The 24,803-nt window shown below is 51.5% G+C and overlaps 1 protein-coding gene across 1 annotated transcript; it reads left to right on the top strand.

Moving 5' to 3' along the window:
• Positions 1–819: 819 nt before the first annotated feature.
• LOC122383264 lies at positions 820–23,979 on the top strand. Its single transcript, XM_043369519.1, has 6 exons — positions 820–1,487; positions 3,116–3,240; positions 7,639–7,749; positions 15,951–16,088; positions 20,034–20,153; positions 22,411–23,979. Exons 1-6 carry the CDS (start codon positions 1,330–1,332, stop codon positions 22,527–22,529), a joined length of 771 nt encoding a protein of 256 aa, XP_043225454.1. The 5' UTR covers positions 820–1,329; the 3' UTR covers positions 22,530–23,979.
• The last annotated feature ends 824 nt before the right edge of the window (positions 23,980–24,803 follow it).

Here is a 24,803-nt window from a genome sequence, read left to right as displayed (position 1 = left end):
AATATTTGGACTGTTCCTATGCGTACACACGGATCTAGAGGCATTTTCGTTTTTCTCCATTGACTTATAATGGAAAGGTCACGCCACTGACCTGACCTTAGGTCACGCATATAAAAAATCCGAGATATACAAATTGTAGGCACCCATAACATCATGCAATCCACCGAGTTTAAAACCTCTGTGACAAACACTGCAGGCTTGACATGATTGCAAACTTTTTTAGCCTTGGTCAGTTAACTTGACCTGTTGACCTGACCTGACATAATTTGGGGTCAAAAATTTCACACATTGTCCAAAATTGATGTGCAAAAAGCTACTCCAAGCGGCGCGGCGCTAGCGCCGCGGTTTTTTATTCACACGCAAAAAACGCGACAGGGTGGTAACATATGCCCCCCCCCCCCCAATGGGGCGAAGGAGTGAACACAATGAACCTAATTTCACCAAATCTACACTAAACGTGCACCTAATCTACACCAACTGAGTACCAGATGGCCGTCATGAAAACGGCTAATACCACCGCCCCAAATGCATTCTCCTTGAAATACCAAATACCAAGTTGATATCGTTTTGGTATCGGTATATGCCAAAAAGTTGGTATCCGATTGACATCTCTAGTCCCCTATACACTACGCAGTCCACGATCCTCCGAGACACACAGGTCATGTGCACCATACGGGGGCCGGGCCGGCCGGGCCGACCTGCCCTGTCCGGCGGGCCGACCTGCCCTGTCCGGCGGGCCGCCCTGTGACGTCACAGCTCGGGTCAGGTAAGTCGAGTCGGTCGGTGTCGGCCGGCGCGGCGCGGCCCCGGGCGGATCGCGGTAGTAGCCGGCGGGCGTCGCTGTCGCACGGACCGGCGAGGGGCGACAGGGACAGGACCGGGGGCCGACGAAGCCGTGACGGTACTGAGCGCCGGGGCGCAGTAGCGAAGCCGCTGTGAACTGGTGCAAACTGGTACTGTGGTGTGGCACGGTGCTGTTCCGTGGTGCGAACAAAAATGTTTTTAGCCCCTCCACTAACCGAGTGCTGATCTGTGAGTTGTGACCCGCGGCACACTTTCCATCATACACACGTTCCTGAGCAATCCCCGCCGTAAATAGGTACTCCCTCCCAAACTCCGTAGTTGGGACGGTCCACCGCATTCTTCTGTCCCCTGTCCGGGTACCGTCACCCGCTGTGAACGCCAGCTACTTGTGTGTCGTCTCCTGGGCGCCGCGGCTGTCAGGGACCCCCGGGAGCTGGGAGTCAGCCGGGGCGCCGGTGCCTGTCGGGAGGGCCGCCGGGGGCGCGCGGCCGGGCGCCGGTGCCAGCGCCGCCCCCGCCGCTGCCCATGCATCCGGCGTGTCTGCTACTGGTGTTCACGCTGCTGCTGACTACGGCCGCCACGCTGCTGCTCACGTACGCCGAGCTGACCGACAACTGGGAGATCATCCGGTTCGACCGGGCCAGCGTGCAGCGCACCGTGGACGGCCTGAACGGCACGCACAGGTCGGTCTGAGAGGGCAGCGGGACGGGCAGGAATGGAATGGGAGACATCGGAGATGAAATTAAGCAATGACTTATGTTTACCAAAATAGTAGCCGTTAACAATGAAGCAGCTACTCAGGTCTAGCATATTCTGGTAGAAGGTTTTTGTGTGATCAGCTTGCATATTCCAAGGTACCGTTTAAATTGACCTAGAATACTGCATATCCGGTGACCTGATCCTAAATAGGTCATGATCAAGCATTACATAATTCATACGCTTCATACCTACTGTTTATATTCATCTGTTGGGCAGCAGAAGCTTAGGACAGAAACAGAATAGGATAGAAATTCCGATGCACATTGCTATTCTGGGATACAAATACGCCAAAGATTCTCTTATGGAACCCTCGAAATCTCTCGGAACTCAGCCGATCATAACAAATTTAAGAGGCACGCAGCTCGTCCAACTACCGCATCAACTCCGACTGTTGTTGTTTGCGGGTACAACAGTGACGGGGCAGTGATTTCCGCTGGCCGGCGACGGTGTCGAGATCGCGTGCCACGGCGCCGTACGGTGCGGGCTCTGTCAGTCGGTCCCGGCGCGTGCCAGGGCGGCCGGCCCTCGGCGGCCGGACGCGGGTCCGGCGGGCGGTAGTGGTAGGTGGCGGCCTGGGCGGGTGTTTGGAGGTCATTTGAATATTGGTTTGTAATAACTTGATAGCTTGTGGTTCAACGCGTATGACAAAATGGTTCTATAGAACCATTTAATATATTGAACCGTAGTGAAATGTGTTTTTACTTTGATCTTTGTACTGGTCGAGACGGCAGCGCGCGGCCGGCGTTTCGTCTCGGCTCGGCCACGGTCTAGTTTGTCGCTCGTCCACTACCGTCTCCTCGCCGGGGGACCGTTTACAAACGCAGTCGCTTTGTCACTGACGGTCGCTCCGGTTCTCCCCCGGGAACGAAACATTAGTCTTGTGCCGACTTCTGCGTCGAGGAATTCTCCAGGACTTGAAAGAAATTGCCTTCCGTAATTCGACAAAGTACGAGATCACTGACCACGTTGTTGCAGATACCATGCAACATAAATCATGTAGCTCAATACGAGGGAATAGGCGTCGTTGTGTCGAATCAAAGACATCAACATCGTTCTATTTCCTCTCCATCTCTTTCTCTCTTCTTTCCCACTTAATTTTGCCCTTTATTCCTTTCTCTCTTGCGTTTTCTATCATGCGTAGACCGCAGTTATTACTCAGAACCGTGCAACTGCAGCGCAACCTTGAAAAAAGAATGAATCGTTCAGTCTAGTTGCTCGAAACTAGAAAGTCATAACAATTATAGGTATCACTACCCAGTAACAATCAACCTTGCACATGCGCCTCAATTGTGCCACTTAGGTTTGCCCATGTCCAGCTGTGATTTATTGGTAAATACATTAGTATGGTTCATGCATGCTCAGACTTTTAAAGTAGGACTGTCTTTATTCCATAAGCGTCTACGGTGCAGGGTCCTGTAAATAGTTGATACGGCTGCTGTCGGTTATTGAATCCATGGCCGTCCCAGACGCCTCCCCGGTTCGTGAGGGTCGGTCTGTGGGGCCGTCTGTATCAATAGCTGTCCATAACTGACCACCTCCTGTGTGATTTCAGTCTGGAATGGATACTGGACGACCAGGTGGGCGTGGTCACCATTGACGGCGAGCAGCCCGACAACAAAACAGTCTTCCTGGTGCCCATGAACGGCGGAATCTGGACACTCTGCGTGTCTCTGTCAGGTGAGAAATCTGGACACTCTGCGTGTCTCTGTCGGGCGAGAAATCTGGACGCTATGCGTGTCTCTGTCAGGTGAGAGGGGCACAGGACACCGTGTTGCTGCGATCGCTGTCTGGCGAGGGAAATCTATGTCTGTATAAAAGTGTGTGTATCTGTACGCACTTAAAAGGTGATTCGTTTTCGGCACAGCGTGGTCCAGCTACGAGTATCAAAACTTGTTGCCACTTCTTTTTTCCTCCTCCCGACAGGTGCACATGTCCTGATCGACTAGATTAGCGTGGAATGGATTAGCGTATGGAGTGATAGGGCAGCCGGGTCACTAAATCTTTGTTGCCTATTTTTTGTTTTTTTTTTTTTTGTTTGTGAAAATGTTTCTCTACAAGAAATACTAAGCATGAGTGAGCAGATACGCTACAAGATGCTGATCAGAGAATTCATAGGTACTATAGTTAAGTGTCTATTTGCAAGATATTGGAAACTTAGGTAGGTACAATAACCGACTTCCTATACCTGACACCGCCCGAGCTTATCGCAGACAATGTGGGTAGTCTGCTCACAATGGTGTTAATCACCCCATATCGGCCCGGTGACGAGGTGCGAGTCTGTCGGCGTTGTCTCTATCGCCGGCGGGGGGCCGTCCTGATCCGTCGGATCGATCCCTGACGCCATGCAGTATGCATATCACACGGCCAATCTCTCAGTGGCCGATCGGCAGCAACACGCGCTCCCTGCCCCGGATAATTACCCGAGCTGCGCGCAGCAACACAGCAGGAAACAGGGCTGCCGTGCTTCTCCCGCCGGTTGCAAATTGCGCTGGCTTATGTGGACTTCTTCTGTCGGCTTTTTATCTGGCACGGTCAGACACAGTCAAAGTTAAATCATTGGAATCGATGGACTAACGCTCTTCGAGAACCTATGATAGGTTTCTTTTCTTGCCGACTGGTCTCCAGAACTGGGCTCAGTGCGTCTCCATACCTATATCCCACGTATCTATCTGTTTGTCAATAAATGGACGTTTGCTTAACTTACGGCTTTTACCAAAAGAAACCACGCGGAGGTAAAGTATTGCCATTTTCGGGAGCATTCAATACTGATCAATTTGGTACCGTTCACCTATTGGCTTTGGAACAGAACATCCGTTCTGGTTCAAAGCCAAGCCCACAACAAATCACGTTAGCTCACAAAACACACGTGTCTAAGCATCGCAAAGCAGTTATAATGCAACCACCGTGCATTGTATGTACTAGGAACATCGCGCACTATCTCTGGAATTGAATCCGATCAAATGTGTGGCGCCGAGCTTACGTCACGTCTAATGTCTCTGGGACTCGGATGTCTCCGTGGCCATAATGCCTGAAAATCGGATTCATTTAGCTCATTCCGTCTCAATGCCTCGGCGGGCTTTGAAGCGTCCCGTCGGCATACGGCTCTGAGAGCCGTCGGACGGCCGGCCGGTCCGGCGCCGTTTCAGGCAGGGTATTCAATCGGCAGGGCCCGCGGCCAATGTAGGGCCAATGGCGGCGCCACGAGACTGTGGAACTCGGATTGGCCGCTCCAATAGTCGGCGTGGATGTCACCCGATAAGGCGAATAATCACAGTCACGTGACACCGAATTCGGGCGGGGTGCCAGCGCTCACACCGTGCTGCGAAATGGGACGTACGGCGCCGCTATAGTGCTCTGCTAATGGCTGTAAACAGTGGAGAAAAATCATCCGTTGTGAATGAAATCATTTGAGCTTAATCTTCAATCCAAATCAAAACACGAAATAAACACACCTGCATGCTTCGCTGCAATACCGCTTATTAATGCTGCCAGATTGTTACAAACAACATCTTTAAAATGTATCTGTCGTCTTAAATCCTTGACCTCGCTTCGCTGCAGCGAAGATTACTTTCTTTCTCAAGGGATGCATTGGCCTAAAGTGCAGCGAGGAACACTCTGATTAATGATAAAGAAAATTGCTCCTTGTGGCACGATGACAAACTACTGGTAAACGAGCAGAAATGCGGCCATGAGACGTGTGGCTGTAAAATTATATCAGTAGCAGTTTACCAGAAAAGCATTAGGGGATGGAGGCCGAGAAATTATAACTGGATGAAGGTTAACTTTAACAACCATTGTTGCTATCACATAGACTTATAAAATGTCTTTTAATAACATTTTACACTTCTCCATATTTCTCACCCGCTTGGGTCTATGAACGGTTTGCGTCTAAAAACTATTTCAACTCTTTGTGCCCCATCGTTCTCAGTGATTCCCCTATTGTTGATTCTTAAGAGGTGAGAGAGGTAAAAGAAAATAAAAAATTACTAAACGATCATTTGTTTTTATAATGCAAAGGTAAAGGGCTCACATTTTCACAACTATCAAGAACACGTCTATAATAAATTAGTGTTACCTTTCCAAAAAATCTTGGTACCTGTTTGACTTCAGACGTGTACTTTTCATGCTCCAGCTTTCGTAAAAGAAAGTTATAATTGCTGCATGCGACGCTCCTCGCTACTCTGGCGTGGAAAATGCACGGTTCACTGCTGTACTATTCGTAGAAATATTCGCTGGGTCAAAAGTCTGACCTTTTTGAGGAAAGCGTGAATACTTAAACCCATGGCATTAGGACGATGAAGCATAGGTCAACGGCATGGCCTTAGGCCTGTGGCGTGTCAAACTGAACCACCTATACGAAGGCAAGCACGAGCCGGCTATTCGGTGAGACGGGTCAGCGAGAACTGACTGTGGAATGTGAAGGGCGCCCTGACCAGCTCACTCAATAAGCTCCCAAGGTATCTAGGGAGGACGTCTTGGCAATGATCCGGTGTGCCTGAAAATTTTTGAGTGACTTCGTGATGATCATTTCACCCGCAACGAATAGCTGAAATGATATCAGTGTTAAAATGGGAAAGAACTTTTCATTCCTGGTCAATCCAATTCCGTACAACTAATCCACCAGTGCAGCAGGCGGGTTGCATTCCGGACCGCCCGCTGTCGGCCGCTGTCGAGTCTCCGCTCTCACTGAGCACAGTTCATCCCGACCGCCTCGAGCGGCGGGCGGGGATCGTCTGTCACTCCCGTTGATGCGCGGCGTCCCGTCCGGACCCTCCGTCACCGACCGTCGCTGTAGATAGGGTGTCATCACCGCCACCTCGGCCGACCGACGGACGACCCTCGCCCGGAGACCGACCGGGAGGTGACCTCTCCCCTTTCTGGCGAGGGTAGCTCCTCCCCCTCCTGGCGGGAGCTGAATACTCCCTTCCCATGCCTAATCTCAGCCAACGACTTACCTCACGCCACGACATACAATATGGAAGGCTGCCTTCTGAGTGCAAAGGGAAAAACAAATCAAGGAAAAATGTTGTGTATTATGCTGTTGACCTCTTTCTTTTCAATGGGTAAAGAAAAGAGTGTGTAGGTACACTGCACAACCTATAATCCTGCTCGTCTAATGCTAGCAATCGGTCTTAATTCGGTTTCTAGCAAAAAAGAAGAAGCTTAGTTTGCATTTATCCACCAGACACGATGCGCCAGAGTAAAACCGCAAAAGCATGACTATGGAAGCGCAATGCCCAGATATCATCTATTGCTGAAAAGTGCGAGGTTGTTTGAGGAGACGACCTGGTGTAAGCCTAGCGTGGGGACGCCAGCCCAGCCCGGCGGGATGTTTCGCTGAGGGGCAGACGAGTTCGTTAAGCTGCGGCCAACTTCTCCGATAGAGGCTGAGCTCATAAATGGCAGAGGAGCACGACCGTCCCGGTCGGAAGGCGCAGCAAACTTTCACCACTGAGCGGCGGTAAGGGTCGCCGCTCAGAACGACACCGGTACATAACGGCACTGAGACACGAGACGGACAAACTCCGAGACACCGCTCCCAATTTGGACCCGTCCTGTTGCCCAGTGATAATCCGCTTTCAGAATTTTAATTGTGAAACACGCTAAAATTAGAGCGCTGAGAACTGGAGCCTGACGACAGACCGAGCTGCGCGCAACGGGCGGGGTTGGCGGCCCGCCGGGTGTAATGCGGCACAGCATAACTGCAGGCGGCTGACACTAGAGCCATCTAGGGGCAGGTATATGAACCTTTCACGTATCTGTTTGCTCGCGCGCCAAGGTGGATCGTTTTCTTAGGGAAGGATATTTATTTGCACGGTACCTACTACTTATAAAGGATAAGTAATATTTTCTTGGTGTTTATGATTTGCTTATAGAGTGATTATGATTTGCTTATACACGTAGTGGCTCACTCGGTACTTATGTAGACGACTTGTGGTTGCCGAGTTTCTCTGACGCTGTCATATCAAACATTTAGCGATACCAGAGCCCGCACACGCTTCTGTCGGCCCGTTTTAGTCGTGCCCTGTCCAGTCCAGTGTCCTCCCAGCTCACCTCGTTCTGTGTGTGCGACAGAGAGCCAGCGGCGGACACTGCGCGAAGAAGGTTTCCACCACCCCATGTGCACCAACTACCTGTCTCCGGAGCTGCTGTCACGCGGAGAGCTGCGAAACGACTGGATTCACAGTGAGTAAACGCCGACGACTGAATTCACAGTGAGTAACCGCCAACCACTGTATTCACAGTAAGTAGCCGTCAACGACTGGATTCACAGTAAGTAGCCGCCAACGACTGTATTCACAGTGAGTAACCGGGCTACGAAACGACTGGATTCACAGTGAGCAACCGGGCTACGAAACGACTGGATTCACAGTAAATGGCGGGACGATGGGAATGTACTCGCCGCCAGTTTAGAGACTGCGAAAATGTATTCCTGTCAGGTCGCAGTCAGAGAGACTCCATAAAACTGGATTCAGAGGTTTTTCGGACGGCAATGATGCTAGGATGGGCTATGGAAGCTGTAAGATGGCCATGAAGCCGTAAAATGACGGTGATATCGGGCTGAATGCGCTATGCAGTGTGGTGGCAGCCGTCAGTTGCTGATAACTGTATTGGCACCCGTCTGGATCGAACTGAGGACACAACCTCGTGATGTAGGAATGCCTCAATCGGGCTTTATAGTGATCCATGATCAACAACTTTTAAATGTCAAAAGCCCGACCTTGTTGCTTATAACTAACATGATTTTCATTTACATTTTACTATGTAGGAATCAAACAAATGACTTTGCCAGTGGTCGGTGAACACCAAATTGGCTGTAACTAAGCACATTTAGATTGTAGGCATGCCCGCATAGCCGTCTCCAAACGGCCGAACAGCCGTGCTAAGCGCCCACGACCCGGCCTCCAAATGCAGTGGCACGTGAGCTGAGCCAGTGACGGCGAGACCTACCGCGGAGTCTGAGTGGGCCGGTTCCTGGCGGTGACGGCGGCGCTGACAGTTTCAGCGGGCTGTGAGCTCCTCGGTGCGCCAGGTGACTGGCGATGTTGATTTCCCGAGTGGCCTGCTGCAGTGAGTCGGGCACAGTTCGCGGTACTGCCCGCTCGGCCGGACATTTATACGAGCTGTACCGTCTCGGTGAGCCATTCAGCGACTCGTAACTCGGCTCCGCGAGGTGCCGGTGGCGCGGAACCACCGCGTCCTGAGCCGGCGGGGAACCGTGACAACCCGCGGGCCAACAGAGTCGCGACAGCCAGCAGCGCAACAAAGCTGCGGCAGCCCACGGCGCTCCAACAAAGTGCCATGGCAGCAGCCCGAGGCCCAACAAAGAGCAGCGAACGGACGCTCAATCAGTCCGCGCAGGGAACTTCGGAGAAAAGCCGTGATAATTAATATGGCTAATGAAAGCCACCTGCCATTCCCCTTGAACTTGCCTACCGGAGACCGGAAACTCTGTGAGAATCTCTGGCTTTGATGTCGACCTTCCGCAGCACGATCCACTGAAAGGTCACATGTGACGACGGGACCCTCAGGCGCCCAGCTGGGTGCCCGGGTGTGCCCACTCCACTCACCGGTCCGCTGTTCAGGGCCTCTGTTCGGCCAGGTCACAGGGTGGGTCTGGCCGATCAGGCGAGACGCCGGCGTATTCTGAGCTCGGCTAATGGTGACGAATGGTCGCCGGCCGACGGACGGGGTGCGATGTGCCCGCGGCGGTCCCACCGGTGCTCGGCGGGAGTCCCGCCGCTGGGCCAGTCGTCTCAGGGGTGGGTGACTGCAGTGGTAATGGACATTGGACAAGGTGCTCCCTCGGAACCGGAAGAGCAAAGGGAGGGAACGAGGGAGCAGCTGCACGCGTGTGCAGTGGTGACTTTTTGTACCGGTCCAGCACGGGTCCAGGACATTAACCTTTTCAAAGATTTGCAACCACCCGTCTTTTTTAAGTGAGATACATGATTTGGTTGAAAACTTGAAATACCTACTTATTTATTACATGTGTTGATGTCGGTCTGTTTTCAAAATTGCAAAACATGCCCAAAACTGACAGAATATACCAACCTCAAAATATTTTCATGAGATTGAATTGTAAACGCAAAGAATGAAATGCACTGCGACCAATAACTCTTATGAATCAATAACCTCAACATTTACCTCAACACTAATTTTTATTTCCGAATGCTACGAGGGAGCACAAAATACCATACTCATTCGTCCCCGTTGACCTCGCCCTACCATCTGCCGGATATTGGTACATTTCAATCGGCGTGAATAGCCTTATTGACGATAGAAGCGTCACGGCTGCTGTCCGATGGGGCGGCTGGCGCTGCCCGGCACGTGACTAAATGCACGCGGCGCCCACGGTAAATGGCCGTACTACCTCACCCCCGATCGGGTGGGCCGATGACGGCGCGCTGCGGCGTCAACAAGCCGCCCCCGGTAGGATGACGAGCAATCGACCGGCTTCGCCGACCGGCGGCGCGCCAGAAATGTCTGTGGTCACGACCACCTGACCGGGCCGGGGGGGGGGGGGTTACCTGGTCTCAGCGGCTGCGTGTGTAGCGGCACGGCTGTGGCGGTGGTACCCGGAACACCTCTATCTGACAATGTTTTACGGTAATGTTATGTGTGACATGGAATGTTTATGTTGCGCTGTACCAGGTGTGCCGGTCGTTGGCCTTTCACACAGGGAGGTGGCAAAGAGCACCGCTGACGGTTATAATTCTCCAGTTTATTTGTACTAGCAATAACTTTAGAGGCGTTCCATGTGAATGGCTGATTTATATGTGAGAGCATGCCAGGTGTGCAGCCGTTATTTAGAGTCCATGGACTTACCTGCAGCGCTGCACCGGTGACCGACGAAACGCTTCTGTCTCGTCTTCTGAACCGCGTTGCGGCTGGTAACAGGCGGTGTTCTTTGGACACTTTTTGGAGTCAAGTCAGAGTCAAGATCCGAGGTTACAGAAAGTTTTAAAAACAACAGGAAGGGCCAGAACGTTCCGGAAAAAAATAATCAAAACCAGCAACGTCAGTCGTACCCAGTAAAAAGCCAATTCCAAAGACAGATAAAAGAAGAAATTCTTCCGATCACCCCCTATGCGGGTGCGTATTATTTAGGCCAGGGTTCATAATGTCCAGGGTACGATGTGTCCAGTGCTCGAAATGGCCAGTGCCTTGAATTGGCCAGTGTTCATATTGTCCAGGGTTTGCAGGGTCCAAATGTGGCCAACTGGCTGCAGATAGGGTAAATTCAAAGAGGCCAGGGTTCATAATGTCCAGGGCACGATGTGTCCAGTGCTCGAAATGGCCAGGGTTCATAATGTCCAGGGCACGATGTGTCCAGTGTTCGAAATGGCCAGGGTTCATAATGTCCAGGGCACGATGTGTCCAGTGTTCAAAATGGCCAGTGCCTTGAATTGGCCAGAGTTCATAGTGTCCAGGGATTACACAGTCAACCAAACCAAACCAAACCTAACCTAACCTAACCTAACCTAACCTAACCTAACCTAACCTAACCTAACCCAACCTAACCTAACCTAAGGTAATGATGTTTGCCTACCGGGGATAAGGAAATAGTTTCTCGCATGAATAGATTGCAAGCAATAGTAAATCAAATATTTTTAGGTTAAGTGGTTATGCATCAGGCTTCAGGCCTTCGGCAATCTGGCTTCAGGCCTTCGGCCTGAAGCCAGATACATAACCACTTAACCTAAAAATATTTGATTTACTATTGCCTGTAATCTCTCCTAAGGCATTGCCTTCGGCACTGCACTGCTTCGCATTGAGCTGGTTCCGTGTTTTTACATAATGACGTCACTTTCAATGACTATGTAATCCCTGGACATTATGAACTCTGGCCCATTCAAGGCACTGGCCATTTTGAACACTGGACACATCGTTCCCTGGACATTATGAACCCTGGCCATTTCGAACACTGGACACATCGTGTCCTGGACATTATGAACCCTGGCCATTTCGAACACAGGACACATCGTGCCCTGGACATTATGAACCCTGGCCTCTTTGAATATACCCTATCTGCAGCCAGTTGGCCGCATTTGGACCATGCAAGCCCTGGACATTATGAACTCTGGCCTATTCAAGGCACTGGCCATTTCGACACTGGGCATATCGTACCCTGGACATTATGAACCCTGGCCAGAATGAATGTTCCCCCCCCCCCTATGCACCCCCAATGACCAGTAGACCGTCCGCTGCCCACCATCCACCGTCCAGCGGGCAGTTGCCGCCTCAGTACCGTCCACCGTCCACCGTTCACTGGTGGGCAGTTGCCGCCTCAGCACCGTCCACCGTCCATCGTTCACTGGTGGGCAGTTGCCGCCTCAGCACCGTCCACCGTCCATCGTTCACTGGTGGGCAGTTGCCGCCTCAGTACCGTCCACCGTCCACCGTTCACTGGTGGGCAGTTGCCGCCTCAGTACCGTCCACCGTCCATCGTTCACTGGTGGGCAGTTGCCGCCTCAGCACCGTCCACCGTCCATCGTTCACTGGTGGGCAGTTGCCGCCTCAGCACCGTCCACCGTCCATCGTTCACTGGTGGGCAGTTGCCGCCTCAGTACCGTCCACCGTCCACCGTTCACTGGTGGGCAGTTGCCGCCTCAGTACCGTCCACCGTCCATCGTTCACTGGTGGGCAGTTGCCGCCTCAGTACCGTCCACCGTCCATCGTTCACTGGTGGGCAGTTGCCGCCTCAGTACCGTCCACCGTCCACCGTTCACTGGTGGGCAGTTGCCGCCTCAGTACCGTCCACCGTCCATCGTTCACTGGTGGGCAGTTGCCGCCTCAGCACCGCGCGCCCCTCGGAACGCCGACCCGGCAGTGACCTTTGCACGGCCCAGTCGTAACCCCGTCACCCAGCGCAGCCCCGGGCCAGTTCATAAGCGCAAAGTGGTCACTAGCGACCGATGAACATCGGCGAGTGTTCCAACTTTCAGCCGGGCCGTCGCTGACAGTTGGTCGCTACACTGGGTGACACAGCGGATGTTCATCGTGCATTTCACAGCACATGTCAAACTTCTGTCCTTCCGCAAAACCCCATACCTAATAGTTACAGACGTCAACGTTCACACCTAGTAAACTCACAAGCGCAGCCGATAACGATTCTGCGACCTCCAAATAATGACAGTAATCCCTCGGACGCTTTGACGGAACCCCGGCAAGGTCGAGACGGATCGATATTCGGGGGACATCGCTCGCCACCGCTGAGGGGCCACCGTCCCTCCCCCGTTGGATGGACTAGCCGACAGTTTGACCGTGGACCTGCTGTTGACTCGGTGGCCGTTGGGAAAGGCCGAGCTCGCAGGTGTGTCGATTCCGGCCTGCACGCACGGAGCGAACCGCCCCGACTCCTGACCCCTGACAAGGAGACAGAGACCACTAGAAGCTGTGCTACGGCACCGGAACGCACACCGGCTTCACCCGGAAATCAACTGATGAATGAGTAGAAGCCCCACAGGTTTGTGTGTGGATGTCAGGCCTGATATCACAGTGTGGGACCTGAGTTGCATTGATCCAACCTGCGCTACACCATTTTCAACTGGTCTGAGCCAACAGAGTGTCGTGACGGAATATGGCACGGGAATAAGCCGTCCTTCGTCCTCACCCACCTGCCACCGCTCCGGATGAGTGAGTGTTGTGGCAGATTACCACTCTAATCGCTACAACCAGCGCGGTGATAACGTTAGCACTGCTGCCGAACAGGCTGGTAAGCTGCTACAGACCGCACGGTTCCCGGCACTCGAGCTGTAGGCCAATTAGAGAGATTGGAGCGGCCGGCCGCAGCCGTTTGGTGGGACGGGGAGGGACAGTGAGGGCCGGGTGGGGATTGAGGAGCTCCACGAACCGTAAAATGGTGGCCAGGTGTGACCCAATCAATGGAGAGGTGGGCTTAATCTTATGGCAGCCTTGATTGCAATTAACTAATGCAGACTTTTGTAGTCGGAAATTACATATACGAAGTAGCACCTGCACATTAATTGTTTTGGTCCGGGGAGGAGGTCTGCAGACTGTTGAAAACTGATAATAGATTCATGGCAAGATTGACGTCATACAAGTAACGCCGCCAGTCTTCTGCGAAAAAAAAAACATTCATTTAATAACCACACTTATCGCCTCGATCACACACCTTCTCAGGAAATGACCCACCTTCGTCCACCGGCAGAATTGGATTTCAAACGGTTGATGTGCTTCTGTCAGGGTTCTGGCAAACAGCTCCACAGGGACGACAGGATCTGGCCATGGAGTTGGTGCCCTGGCGTGTACATTTGCACAGTGCAGTGGCGTCAGTCGGTAAAGTTTCTATGGTACTGACGCTCCATCAGCCTAATGGGGAATCGGCAGCCGACGCCGCAGTACAGGCACCATAGTCTGTACCGACCGTGTCACGCTTTCAGTCCTGATTGGTGACCGTGAGCCGAACAGCCCTATGACTCTTTTAGGCCTGGAGGTAGTGTTGTATTAATGATTATCGGTATACACAGTGAGTAAATTCGTAGGTGTACTTACAAATATATCAATCCGTCAGTTATCAGCGAAGGAAACGTCACAACTCGCATTAGGATTGCTTCAGTAAGTGATCAAGAGTAGATAGGCTTGCAACATGTAGAAGTTGCACGTGTTGAACAATATCGGAACCTGTAATAAATGTGTTCGTCTTTGCAAACACATCATGGATAGAACATGTGACAGTCGCGGTGACAGGATGCGCCGCTGTCCGTGCGTTACCGCCGTGTGTAGGGCTGTCCATTGTTCCCCCACTGACGTCAAAGGTCACGACAGGAGCGACCTGAGGCTGGCACGGCGCCGGCCGCAGCGTGCCGGCGGGCCTGTGTGCACAGAGGACGACAGCAGGGGCTTCCTGTCCCCGTCAACATGCCATATTGATGGACTGGAAGCCAAAATGTCAGGTGCACCTGCCACCTTTGCCATGAAATTTGCAAAAAGAAAAGAAAAAAGAAGAAGATTTATTCTGTTCGTTGTGTACGCTTCTACGCCTTCTTCAATCGTTCGCCATTCCCACTTCGGTTAGCCATTCTAATACCAACTTTAACTTTGTCTGTAAAAATCCACCATCCAGTGTTGACCGTCGCAGTCCATCGCCGACGGGATTCCGTCCATCGGTCCACTTTATACCATCCACACTCCACAGTCCACCGTCCACCACCATACGTCCACTACAGCCGCCCACCCCCGTTTTCCAGTCTTCCGTCTAATCCCCGCTGAGTTCGCCCTCAGCCGCTAAGTGGCCGGCCTTCACGGCTCGTCGTTAATAATGCAGCAAAACGGGCGGTGGGGCGGCTCGGCGGGGCCTTCCGTCCGGAGGTGGCCCCCATTAGCCAGCTCTGCTCCGGACGCGGCAGCACACGAGCACGCTGAACGCTCGGTTTGTGACCCAAAACTGGGAACGTGCGAGCTACCTGCTGTCTCAGCGGTCAACTGCGTGTTTCCTTTAAAGTAGTTCACCTGCAGATTAGGTGTGACGTAATTTTTACAGCTGTAGCATGCACGAGGGCACGCTGGCACGGAAAGCGAAACTTGTTGACGCACAGTTGACAGGATGGGGGCATTGCATTGGGAAAATGAGACAAAAAAAGACGTGGTTCTACAGCTCGTTCACAAGGAGTCCGACTCAAGCTGCATGCACGTAAAGGTGACGTAACGTCCAAGGAACAAACTCTCTCATCTAAAATTACACGTTCCTTCGGGAACTCTTGATTAGGCACAGCAAACTTGGGCCTTAAAACATCGAATTACGTCTGTCTCTCGCTGGTATTGCAGAGGAAGTTGGAACATTGCGCAAAAATTAGACGGGTCGTTTTACCTTCATTTGCAACAAAACTTCCGAGCCTCATATGGACGGTTCTCAGCGAGACTTTGGCATGTGCTATGATACTGTAAAATGCATTTGGAGGGTGATGGAAATAAAATTGTAGGTAGGCTTACTTTTCATTTGCTTGTTAGCTCCAATCTACAGCTGGTTTAACTGCGACAATGAGCGATACACACTAAAAATGTCGGTTAAGGCCACTGACCAATAGCCAACAGTTAGGTATTGTTATGACGGTACGACTTTGTCGAAATCGCCAGCGGGCTTTTAGGGCCCAATGCTCGTCATCTGAGCGCCGATGAACAATGCAGTGTTTTGCCATGGTGAAAAGGAGATAATAAATGTTTTATGAATGGCGTATGTAAAGACGGATTTGTGCGTATGCCGTATTTAATGTGTATGATTCTGACACGGTGCGGGGTGCCTGAATATGATCTGTGTGAAAACTATGCAAAAACTCGTGTTTGTTAATTAATGCCATTTCTATAGTTTATCGAGGAAGACCTCCAGTAAAAACGCCAACCACGTATTTGTTTCGTCGCTGCAGGGATGCAGAACCTGAGCATCTCGTGCGCGCTGGTGAGCCTGATCCTGCTGGTGGCCTCGGCCCTGGTCGGACTGTTTGGCGTGCTGCAGAAGCAGAACTCGGCTGTGCTCATCACCGGCTTCATGTACCTCATGGCAGGTCAGTCCGGGCCGGCAGCGGCGCGAGGGTCTGATGGAACGGTTGTGAGCCGTAAGGGTCTTGTGGCAGGTCAGTCCTGGTCGTCTAATGCGCGATGGTCTGCTAAAATTGGCACAACATGGGCCTGTCGTCTGTGTACATTCAGTACGGGTGACAGATGGCCGGTCAGTTGTGTGTCTGATGGCCGGTCAGTTGTGTGTCTGATGGCCGGTCAGTTGTGTGTCTGATGGCCGGTCAGTTGTGGGTCTGAAGGCCGGTCAGTTGTGTGTCTGATGGCAGGTCAGTTGTGTGTCTGATGGCCGGTCAGTTGTGTGTCTGATGGCCGGCCAGTTGTGTGTCTGATGGCCGGTCAGTTGTGTGTCTGATGGCCGGTCAGTTGTGTGTCTGATGGCCGGTCAGTTGTGTGTCTGATGGCCGGTCAGTTGTGTGTCTGATGACCGGCCAGTTGTGTGTCTGATGGCCGGTCAGTTGTGTGTCTGATGGCCGGTCAGTTGTGTCTCTGATGGCCGGTCAGTTGTGGGTCTGATGGCCGGTTAGTTGTGGGTCTGATGGCCGGTCAGTTGTGGGTCTGATGGCCGGTCAGTTGTGGGTCTGATGGCCGGTCAGCTGTGGGTCTGATGGCCGGTCAGTTATGTGTCTGATGGCCGGTCAGTTGTGTGTCTGATGGCGGGTCAGTTGTGCGTCTGATGGCCGGTCAGTTGTGTGTCTGATGGCAGGTCAGTTGTGTGTCTGATGGCCGGTCAGTTGTGTGTCTGATGGCCGGTCAGTTGTGTGTCTGATGGCCGGTCAGTTGTGTCTCTGATGGCCGGTCAGTTTTGGGTCTGATGGCCGGTCAGTTGTGTGTCTGATGGCCGGTCAGTTGTGTGTCTGATGGCCGGTCAGTTGTGGGTCTGAAGGCCGGTCAGTTGTGTGTCTGATGGCAGGTCAGTTGTGTGTCTGATGGCCGGTCAGTTGTGTGTCTGATGGCCGGCCAGTTGTGTGTCTGATGGCCGGTCAGTTGTGTGTCTGATGGCCGGTCAGTTGTGTGTCTGATGGCCGGTCAGTTGTGTGTCTGATGGCCGGTCAGTTGTGTGTCTGATGACCGGCCAGTTGTGTGTCTGATGGCCGGTCAGTTGTGTGTCTGATGGCCGGTCAGTTGTGTCTCTGATGGCCGGTCAGTTGTGGGTCTGATGGCCGGTTAGTTGTGGGTCTGATGGCCGGTCAGTTGTGGGTCTGATGGCCGGTCAGTTGTGGGTCTGATGGCCGGTCAGCTGTGGGTCTGATGGCCGGTCAGTTATGTGTCTGATGGCCGGTCAGTTGTGTGTCTGATGGCGGGTCAGTTGTGCGTCTGATGGCCGGTCAGTTGTGTGTCTGATAACAGGTCAGTTGTGTGTCTGATGGCCGGTCAGCCCAGTCAGCCGTCGCTCGTCACCTCCGAAGGCATGTCCGTCCTGATCTGTATGTGTGTGTGTGTCTTGTGCGTCGGACGGTAGCTCACCGCGCACTAAGTGGGCGTCTGAGAAAGTTCTGTCACTCTGGTTTGTTTGATGTAAATGATCGCCCGGTATTTGTATCGTGAACTTTGTCATCATCCGTAGTTACTTTCAATGCAATCTTCCCTTTGACTATGCACCTTGCACAGTTATACAGCGTGATCATTGCTAAGCGTGATCCAGCATTCTTTAACCTTAAAGTGGTACTAACCATCGCTTTGGAAGGAATGCTCACCCAGTGCGATGGGACATTCAAAATGCATATTTAATATCACTTTCGGGAAATAAATGTCGTCAGTATACGCGACACACATTCCTGTGGGAACCACGCGCTTAGAAACGAGGCAATGACGTTAACGGCAGTGTGCATTATGTACGTAGGTGCTTGTGGTATTTAAGCTGACTTACAATTAACAGGAATCTCAAATTCATGACACTTCGTTCAAGCATTTCACCAAAATGATACTTATTCTCGAAAAAAAAGAAGAAAAGAACAGGAATGCACATGCATAGCTTTGTCCGTCCAGATCGTCTTCATGTAGGTATTAGGCTCTAACACTATACTTGAGAGCATTATCTTTGCGCGCTAAATTTGGGCCAAAAGAGCGCTGAATGAGTTCTAAGGTCTAAATATAGCGGAGCAGCGCCGCTGGAAGCCGCTGCGCCCATCGCTGTTGTCCATTTTCAGAGCTCACAGAGGGTCGATAGAGTCGTTTTCGCCGGGCTCGGGAGACAATCGGTGGGGTTGGCGGGGCTGGCGGGGGCAGGTGCGACCTTGCCGGCGCCGGCGGCCGGCTGGCACGGCGTGACACCCGGCTCACGGTCCCCTCCCACGCGCGCGAGCCGACGCCGCAGGTCGATCGCGGGTCGACACCGGCCGGCGGCCGCCACCAGTCCTTTATCGGAGTCATTAGCGGACGGACGGATGGCCGCGACTCGGTCCCGGCGCCCGACATGTTCCGCTACTCCAACCCGCTCCTTCCTACCGACGACGGTCCGCCTCTTCCAGCGCGGACCGTCTCCCTCTGAGCTGCCCGCTTCTGAGGCATCTCCAGCAACATGAAACCTACAGCTCTGGCAATGCAACGCTCTGCCTGTCCGCCCAGCGTGGAGTAGCCCCCCCCCCCCCCCCAGTTCCGCGGGTCGCGGACTGCGGGCTCATGCTGCCAGTTCCGCCCGGTGCGGCAGTGCATCTCCCCAGTTGCGCGGGTCGTGAGGCTGGGGGCTCGTCATGCGGCGGTGACAAATGACCGTCTGCCGTGGGTAGGCGATGTTTCATTTCAGAGGTAATGGAGCCGGCGTATGCACGCGCCGACCTCCTCAGACGGCCGGTTCCTAGGACGGCAAAACTAGGAACGGGTAGGTAGTCTTCTAGGAGCCGCTCGTAATTCATAGATGACTGATGATGGGGATGCGAGGGTGCGCAGGGGGTGGGGTTTCTATCAAAAGCATTGTAATGAGATGGCGACCAGCCAGCCGTTTTTTTACCTACCTATACCTTATTCAACGTGACATTTTACATTGATAAAAAATATTTTATATTCATAAAATTTGTAAGCTAATGATCATTTAAAGTCAGAATGCTCACCTGTCAGATCATCGGGCCAAATATAGCCGCTCAGTAGTGACAACAGGGCAGGTAATGACCGGGGACATTTTAGTAAGGCGCAATGGACGACTAACATTGTGCGTATACATGAAGGCATGATATTCTCGTTATCAACATAGTGGAGCAGTAATTCTATAATGAGTCGGAATTCAGAGGAGGCCAGATCGTTCAGAAGCCCCTGTGCGGGCCGGAGATTGGCTCCATCCGATGACAGCTGATTTGTGTGACACTTATGACAGTGTCAGCGGTGTCGGGCCAGCACGTGCTGGCATCCTGCCACAGGTTCAGTTCACAGCGTCAGGGTCAGATCACCGGGAAGTACCAGCAGTCATTCGAACGTTAAACGCATACACACAAATATGTAGGTGCCGTTTATGTACGCAAGCAAGTATCTACCACAATGAACTTAAGAATGATCGCGGTAATGTTGCAATATTCAGACCGCATTAGTAGGTAGGTATTGGGAAGTTGCTATATGAAATGCATATCGAAAACATAGCACAACGAAGAGATGGACCCTGGTCAGAACCGGATGGTTTGACAAATCTGCCATTTATAATGTCGATGCTGCCTAAAGATTTATTGAAATCATAACATATCAGCCATGGGTGGTCTTATTAGACACAATTGAAATAAAGCCTATTTGTTATTTGTTTGATGGCTTCAACCAATCATTACCTCTGAGGGCAAATGGAAGTTTTATTAGCTTTCGCTCGGACCTTGACTTTCAGGTATCACCGATTCAGGCTGCCACCTGCAACTGGTCATTTTACGACATTGAGTTAGCTCGGAAAGTGGCGGTTCCGGGGGTCAGTTCGTCCCGATTGGGAGTGCCGTCAGCTAACCGACCACCGTCTGTTTCAGCCATTTTCTCCACCTTCAGCTTCTCAATAATTCACTTCAAGCGCAAAACGAAGCGCGACTGCGGGGTGCTGGACTCGCAGATCACGCACGAGTTTTACAACAGCCGCACGTTCCAGCCAGGTGAGTTTTACAACAGCCGCACGTTCCAGCCAGGTGAGCGGGCTGCGCCCCGCCGCGCCGGTGTGGCGCGGCTGGTCCGGAGAGGTGCCATTTGTCTCAGCTCTGGGCCGGGCAGGGAGCCGGCAGCGCCGCCTGGTGAGGCCGGACCCGGCAGCTCGGAGAGGTCGACCAGGGCGCCGTCTGGCCTGCTCAGGTCACCTGTGGTTAATGCAGGGTTACTTTTAAAGGGGGGAAGAGGGGAATTTCCCCCCTTCGAAAATTCCGCTCCCCCTTTCAAATCGTGTCTGAACGGCTAGGGAGGGAAGGGGGAATTTCCCCCTTTCAAATTTATTTTTGAGCCCATTTTCAATCAATTCGCTATTCAGATTATATAGTCATCGTCAATCAGATTCTCGTCATCAATCAACGTTGCTGGCGCTTAGATGATTGTTAATTTTCAATTTTCGGTTCCATCCAACCATTTTACGTTTAGTGTAACGGGAAGTCCAGATTTGATCCGAAACTGATCGGATGGTCGGTGGTACCATCTCTTGTCTTGTCTCTTCGCACTCACTGACATATCGGTACAGGCGTCGGCGTAGAAACCGGCGGGGGACGGGATGACCTCTCCGAACCAAGGCCCTAAAACATAGCTCCGAACCAAAGGCGGATACAAGGGGGAGGGGAAGGGCAACGGGGCCATGGCCCCTCCTTTGACGCAAAAAGAAGGTGACCTCCTTTTGGACCCCCGTTTATATTCTGTGTTCTTTCTCAGAAACGACCCATTTGTTCACGATTATTTTCACTTTTACATCGACGCCTAGGTCAGACATCTAAAATTGTTGTCCCAATATGACAATGGCCGTGTTTAACCATCCTCCAAACTGGAATCGTTGAAGGAAAAACAACGTTATTTTTGTCCCATAGGCATCAAAGCATAATAAATAAATGTTTTCTCTTTATGCAGCATTCACGTTCATCTGCTTTGTATGCAGAGCAGGGCGCAAAAAATGTACCTCATCACGGCCGGCTTTCCCAATGGAATTTTCACTGCTCACTAATACTAATAGTAATAATTCAAGTTTTGTGCTTCATTAGTTTTTGTTCGGATATCACTGCCCACCTTGTAGTTGTAGAGGTTGCAGTTTTGTAGCGCCGTCGTTTCTCTACATACACGACCACACAAAGAACTTTGGAATTGCTCGTTAACTGTAGGTTTTGTGAGCGTTTAAGAATTTCATGTTTTTTGCTCATTTTTGCTCGAACAGTTTGAGATCAATTACTCCTGACCTACTATAAGGTGACATAAGACTTGAAAGTTTGTGTGAAGGTTTCAAATTGATGCCCGGTAAGGTACTAAAAATTTGGCGACGCTGCGCGCCGCCGTTTTTCACTTTTCAAGAAAAACCCACATGGGGGCCAAAATGACCTCCAATCAGGGCGCGGGCTAACCTCTCTCTTTAGAAAGGCGTTACTTAATGTTTGGCCGGGGTATACTACTTATTGATACTACTGATTCGCATTTGCAAGGGCGCAGTCAAGTTGGGACCTCCCCCGCCCCTTACAGCCAAGGTAGGTACGTATATTTTTTAGCAAAATTATTTTTTGGCAACCTTCCAAAATAAAGTGGGTGAAATCCGGGGAAAGAATAGGATTTGGGGGTAGGTAAAGTTCTGCGGGCTACATCCTAACGAAAAACCTAATGGCATTGCCGCCCACCCCCTTTCAGATGCCCCTGGATCCGCCTTTGCCCCGAACTTTATTCCCCCTCTCAACTTTTCCTGTAAAAGTAACCCTGGGTTAGTGGAACGCTTGTGGAATGAATTGATACAATTTACAATGCACGGACAACCTGATGCAACTTTTTTTAACGTCAGGGCTTGCCGGGTAATGGGTTGAATAGAAACTTCTCTGTCAGTGTTCCGGCTCCCTCGAGCCGCCTGGATTTAGTACCGACGTTCCAGTCAGAGCCGTAACAGTCGCACTGGGTCCGCCGCCCTCGGTCAGTTGACGATTATTAGCCATCGGCAATATTCGGCTCTGGTGGCCGACATTGCCCGTGTCCAAACGGACCGTTTTAGACCGGCTGTCCAGCGATCCGTTTGGTAGGTATATGACCGATATCGCCACAGACGAATGAGCACCGGCCGGGTCATGTGTTTACCGAACGGCAGTTGGATCAATACCGTGGACGTTTGATTCACGATGATTCACAGACTCGGTGAAATGTCAGGGGGTGAGCTGCTGCGTTTTAACAGCGCGCGCGTGTGCCCGGCAGGCTGGTCACTGCAGATCGGCTGGACGGGCGTCACCATCTGCCTCACGGCCAGCCTCTCCTGGATCTTGCTGGCCCGCTTCATGCGCTACACGCCTGGCTCGTCCCTGCTGAGCTACTGAACTAACGAGCGCCCGGCTCCTCCCTGCTGAGCTACTGAGCGCGGGAGATCGGCGCTGAGAGACAGCTCAGGACCACAACACGGCGACGACAGGAGTGTCCCGGAGGACGTCAACTTTCGAGCCGGCAAACAACTCCAGATGAGCGGCCGTATCGTCAAACTCCAGACCGGCTCACTCATCTAACTCCCGAGTGACACTCGTGTGCTCGTTCGGCCTGTCCGGTGCAATCGCGGAGTACGCGGAGACATGCACCCTCGAAGATACGGCTGCATACGAACCACCTGGCGTCCCTCGGCACGGGAGTTACCGAATTGGGGGGCCGACGCTCGCATCTGATCCCGCCGATCGCGTCTCGAGGGAGGCCGACAGAGGCCCGATACGCTCCAAAGGCGGCAGGTAATGCCTCTCTGACCGGTGCGGAGAGGAGGCTGCCTGAATAGAACATGTGCCGAAGTCTCGGAGCGGCGAGCGGCGGCCGCGGGGGCGTGCTGTGTACTGCGCCGTTGGTTCAGTGAAAACACCGAAACGCTCCAGAAAGACGGGAGATGGGCGGGGCGGGGACGTGGAACGAGAGCAGGAAAAGAGCGGACGAGTGGTTAGACTGGAGGTGACACGGGCGAGAGACTGGTGGGGCGGTGAAGTAGTGTAGGTAAGACGAGGCAGAGCCCTTCTTTGAGAGAAAGCGACATCCTGTGTCGCTGTTTGACAACGTATTGTCGGCGTTCAAAGGCTCCGTTTATCTATGAATGTCTTCTGTGATGAATTAGCAAATAGTGAGACAAGGAACCAATTCCAGCCGTTTGAAAAGGCGAACCTGAGTATTGCATTATCAGTCACAGTGCAATTGAGATAAGTTGTGTCAATTTCCCTGACATACTGCAGTGCTTTTTAATGTTCTAATATGTTGAATATGTTCGCTATCGAATATGTCCGATATTACCCAGGTACTATGAGTATCCGTCTACCAAGGGATTGGTGTGGGATATAATATGACCGCTATATATAGCCCACAGCTACATATAGCCCCGACGCAGCTATAGCTGGCGAGAGAGGAATCAGCACATTTGCCATCGACGTTCATGAAATAATCGGTGAACTTTTAATTGCAATATTACACCGATTATGGAGGATATAGGGAATATCTGGATTCTGTGCCCGCCGTCTTGGCATGCTTTATTACGTTCATTCATCGACGTGTTGATGCCTATTCGATACCGCTGATTCGCTAGCTCCTGTTTCGCCAAAATGCAATGCGACGTGCATAATTCGTTAAATAGGTAAGCTAAGCATATCAGTCGATAAATATTGATAGACTTGGGAAATACAATGCCTGATGTTATGGTTTATTACAGCTAATGAAATTATCACAAACAACTTAAAATCATTTTTGTATTTTTCACGAAATATATTCCCTTTGCCCTGATCAGTCATTAATGCCCAATGGTACCTACCCAGCACCACACGGATTTTCCGGGATAAATAAGCCACTGCTTCCTCGCGACTGGCCGATTGCTTATATACCTACATCAGATCCAGGGCTAACATTACCTAATAGGCATGTACAACTTTACGGAAACACACTGCACGGCGTCGCTATGTAAAGTGATAGCCCGCGCATGACTGGGGGAGGGGCTACAGAGTCCCTCTCCCGTTTTCTGCAATATATCTTCTAAATCGCAGAATGCATCGCGACGCATCGAGAATGCATCGATAACTTTCAGTAGCTTCGACTTCATCAAGTTAACACGTTGTGTTCAAAGGAAAGCTTCGTAGTTACTATGGGCCGATCGGAAATGTCATAGCATGGCGTCGTAATCGGCTGATTTTGATGCAATACCAAGAGCCTATTAACTAGCACCAATGTCTTTGTATGAGAGGACTCACAATACTCAGGGTTATAAAACTGCTATGTCTGACTTTCAAAATTGTACCACTTTATGATCTTAGGTAACATATACAATCTCAAAAACTACAATTTTGAAATGTTAACCAATAAATTTTTGACTTTTCGAGAAAAAAAAACGGACCATATGTGAGAATAGGGAGGTACACACCGATGACATAGGTACCTACTTTGGAAGTTTAAGCCCGATATTAAAAAAGACCAAATTATCCGCTTTTACATCTTATCATAGAAAAAAACTCACCATTTTCAATTCAACTTTACTTTTCAGCACATTCATCGTACACCATAACAGATAGCACCATCATGTTTCTGAGATCAAACTGGCTCTCATACTCATTTTTTGTTGTTGAAAAAATATCAACTTCAAA

Source organism: Amphibalanus amphitrite, unplaced genomic scaffold (assembly GCF_019059575.1).
Source record: "Amphibalanus amphitrite isolate SeventyFive unplaced genomic scaffold, NRLGWU_Aamphi_draft 000159F_arrow, whole genome shotgun sequence".
Classification (NCBI taxonomy): domain Eukaryota; kingdom Metazoa; phylum Arthropoda; class Thecostraca; order Balanomorpha; family Balanidae; genus Amphibalanus; species Amphibalanus amphitrite.
The sequence above is the reverse complement of the archived record's forward strand: the minus strand, read 5'-3'. Positions and strand labels throughout refer to the sequence as shown.

What these genes read in the sequence shown, in the direction of transcription:
- LOC122383264 (XM_043369519.1), top strand. Translation starts at nt 1,330, where the DNA reads ATGCATCCGGCGTGTCTGCTACTGGTGTTCACGCTGCTGCTGACTACG. An exon ending in GGCCTGAACGGCACGCACAG is followed by an intron (nt 1,488 to 3,115) that starts GTCGGTCTGAGA and finishes GTGTGATTTCAG; the next exon opens with TCTGGAATGGATACTGGACG. An exon ending in GCGAAACGACTGGATTCACA is followed by an intron (nt 7,750 to 15,950) that starts GTGAGTAAACGC and finishes TCGTCGCTGCAG; the next exon opens with GGATGCAGAACCTGAGCATC.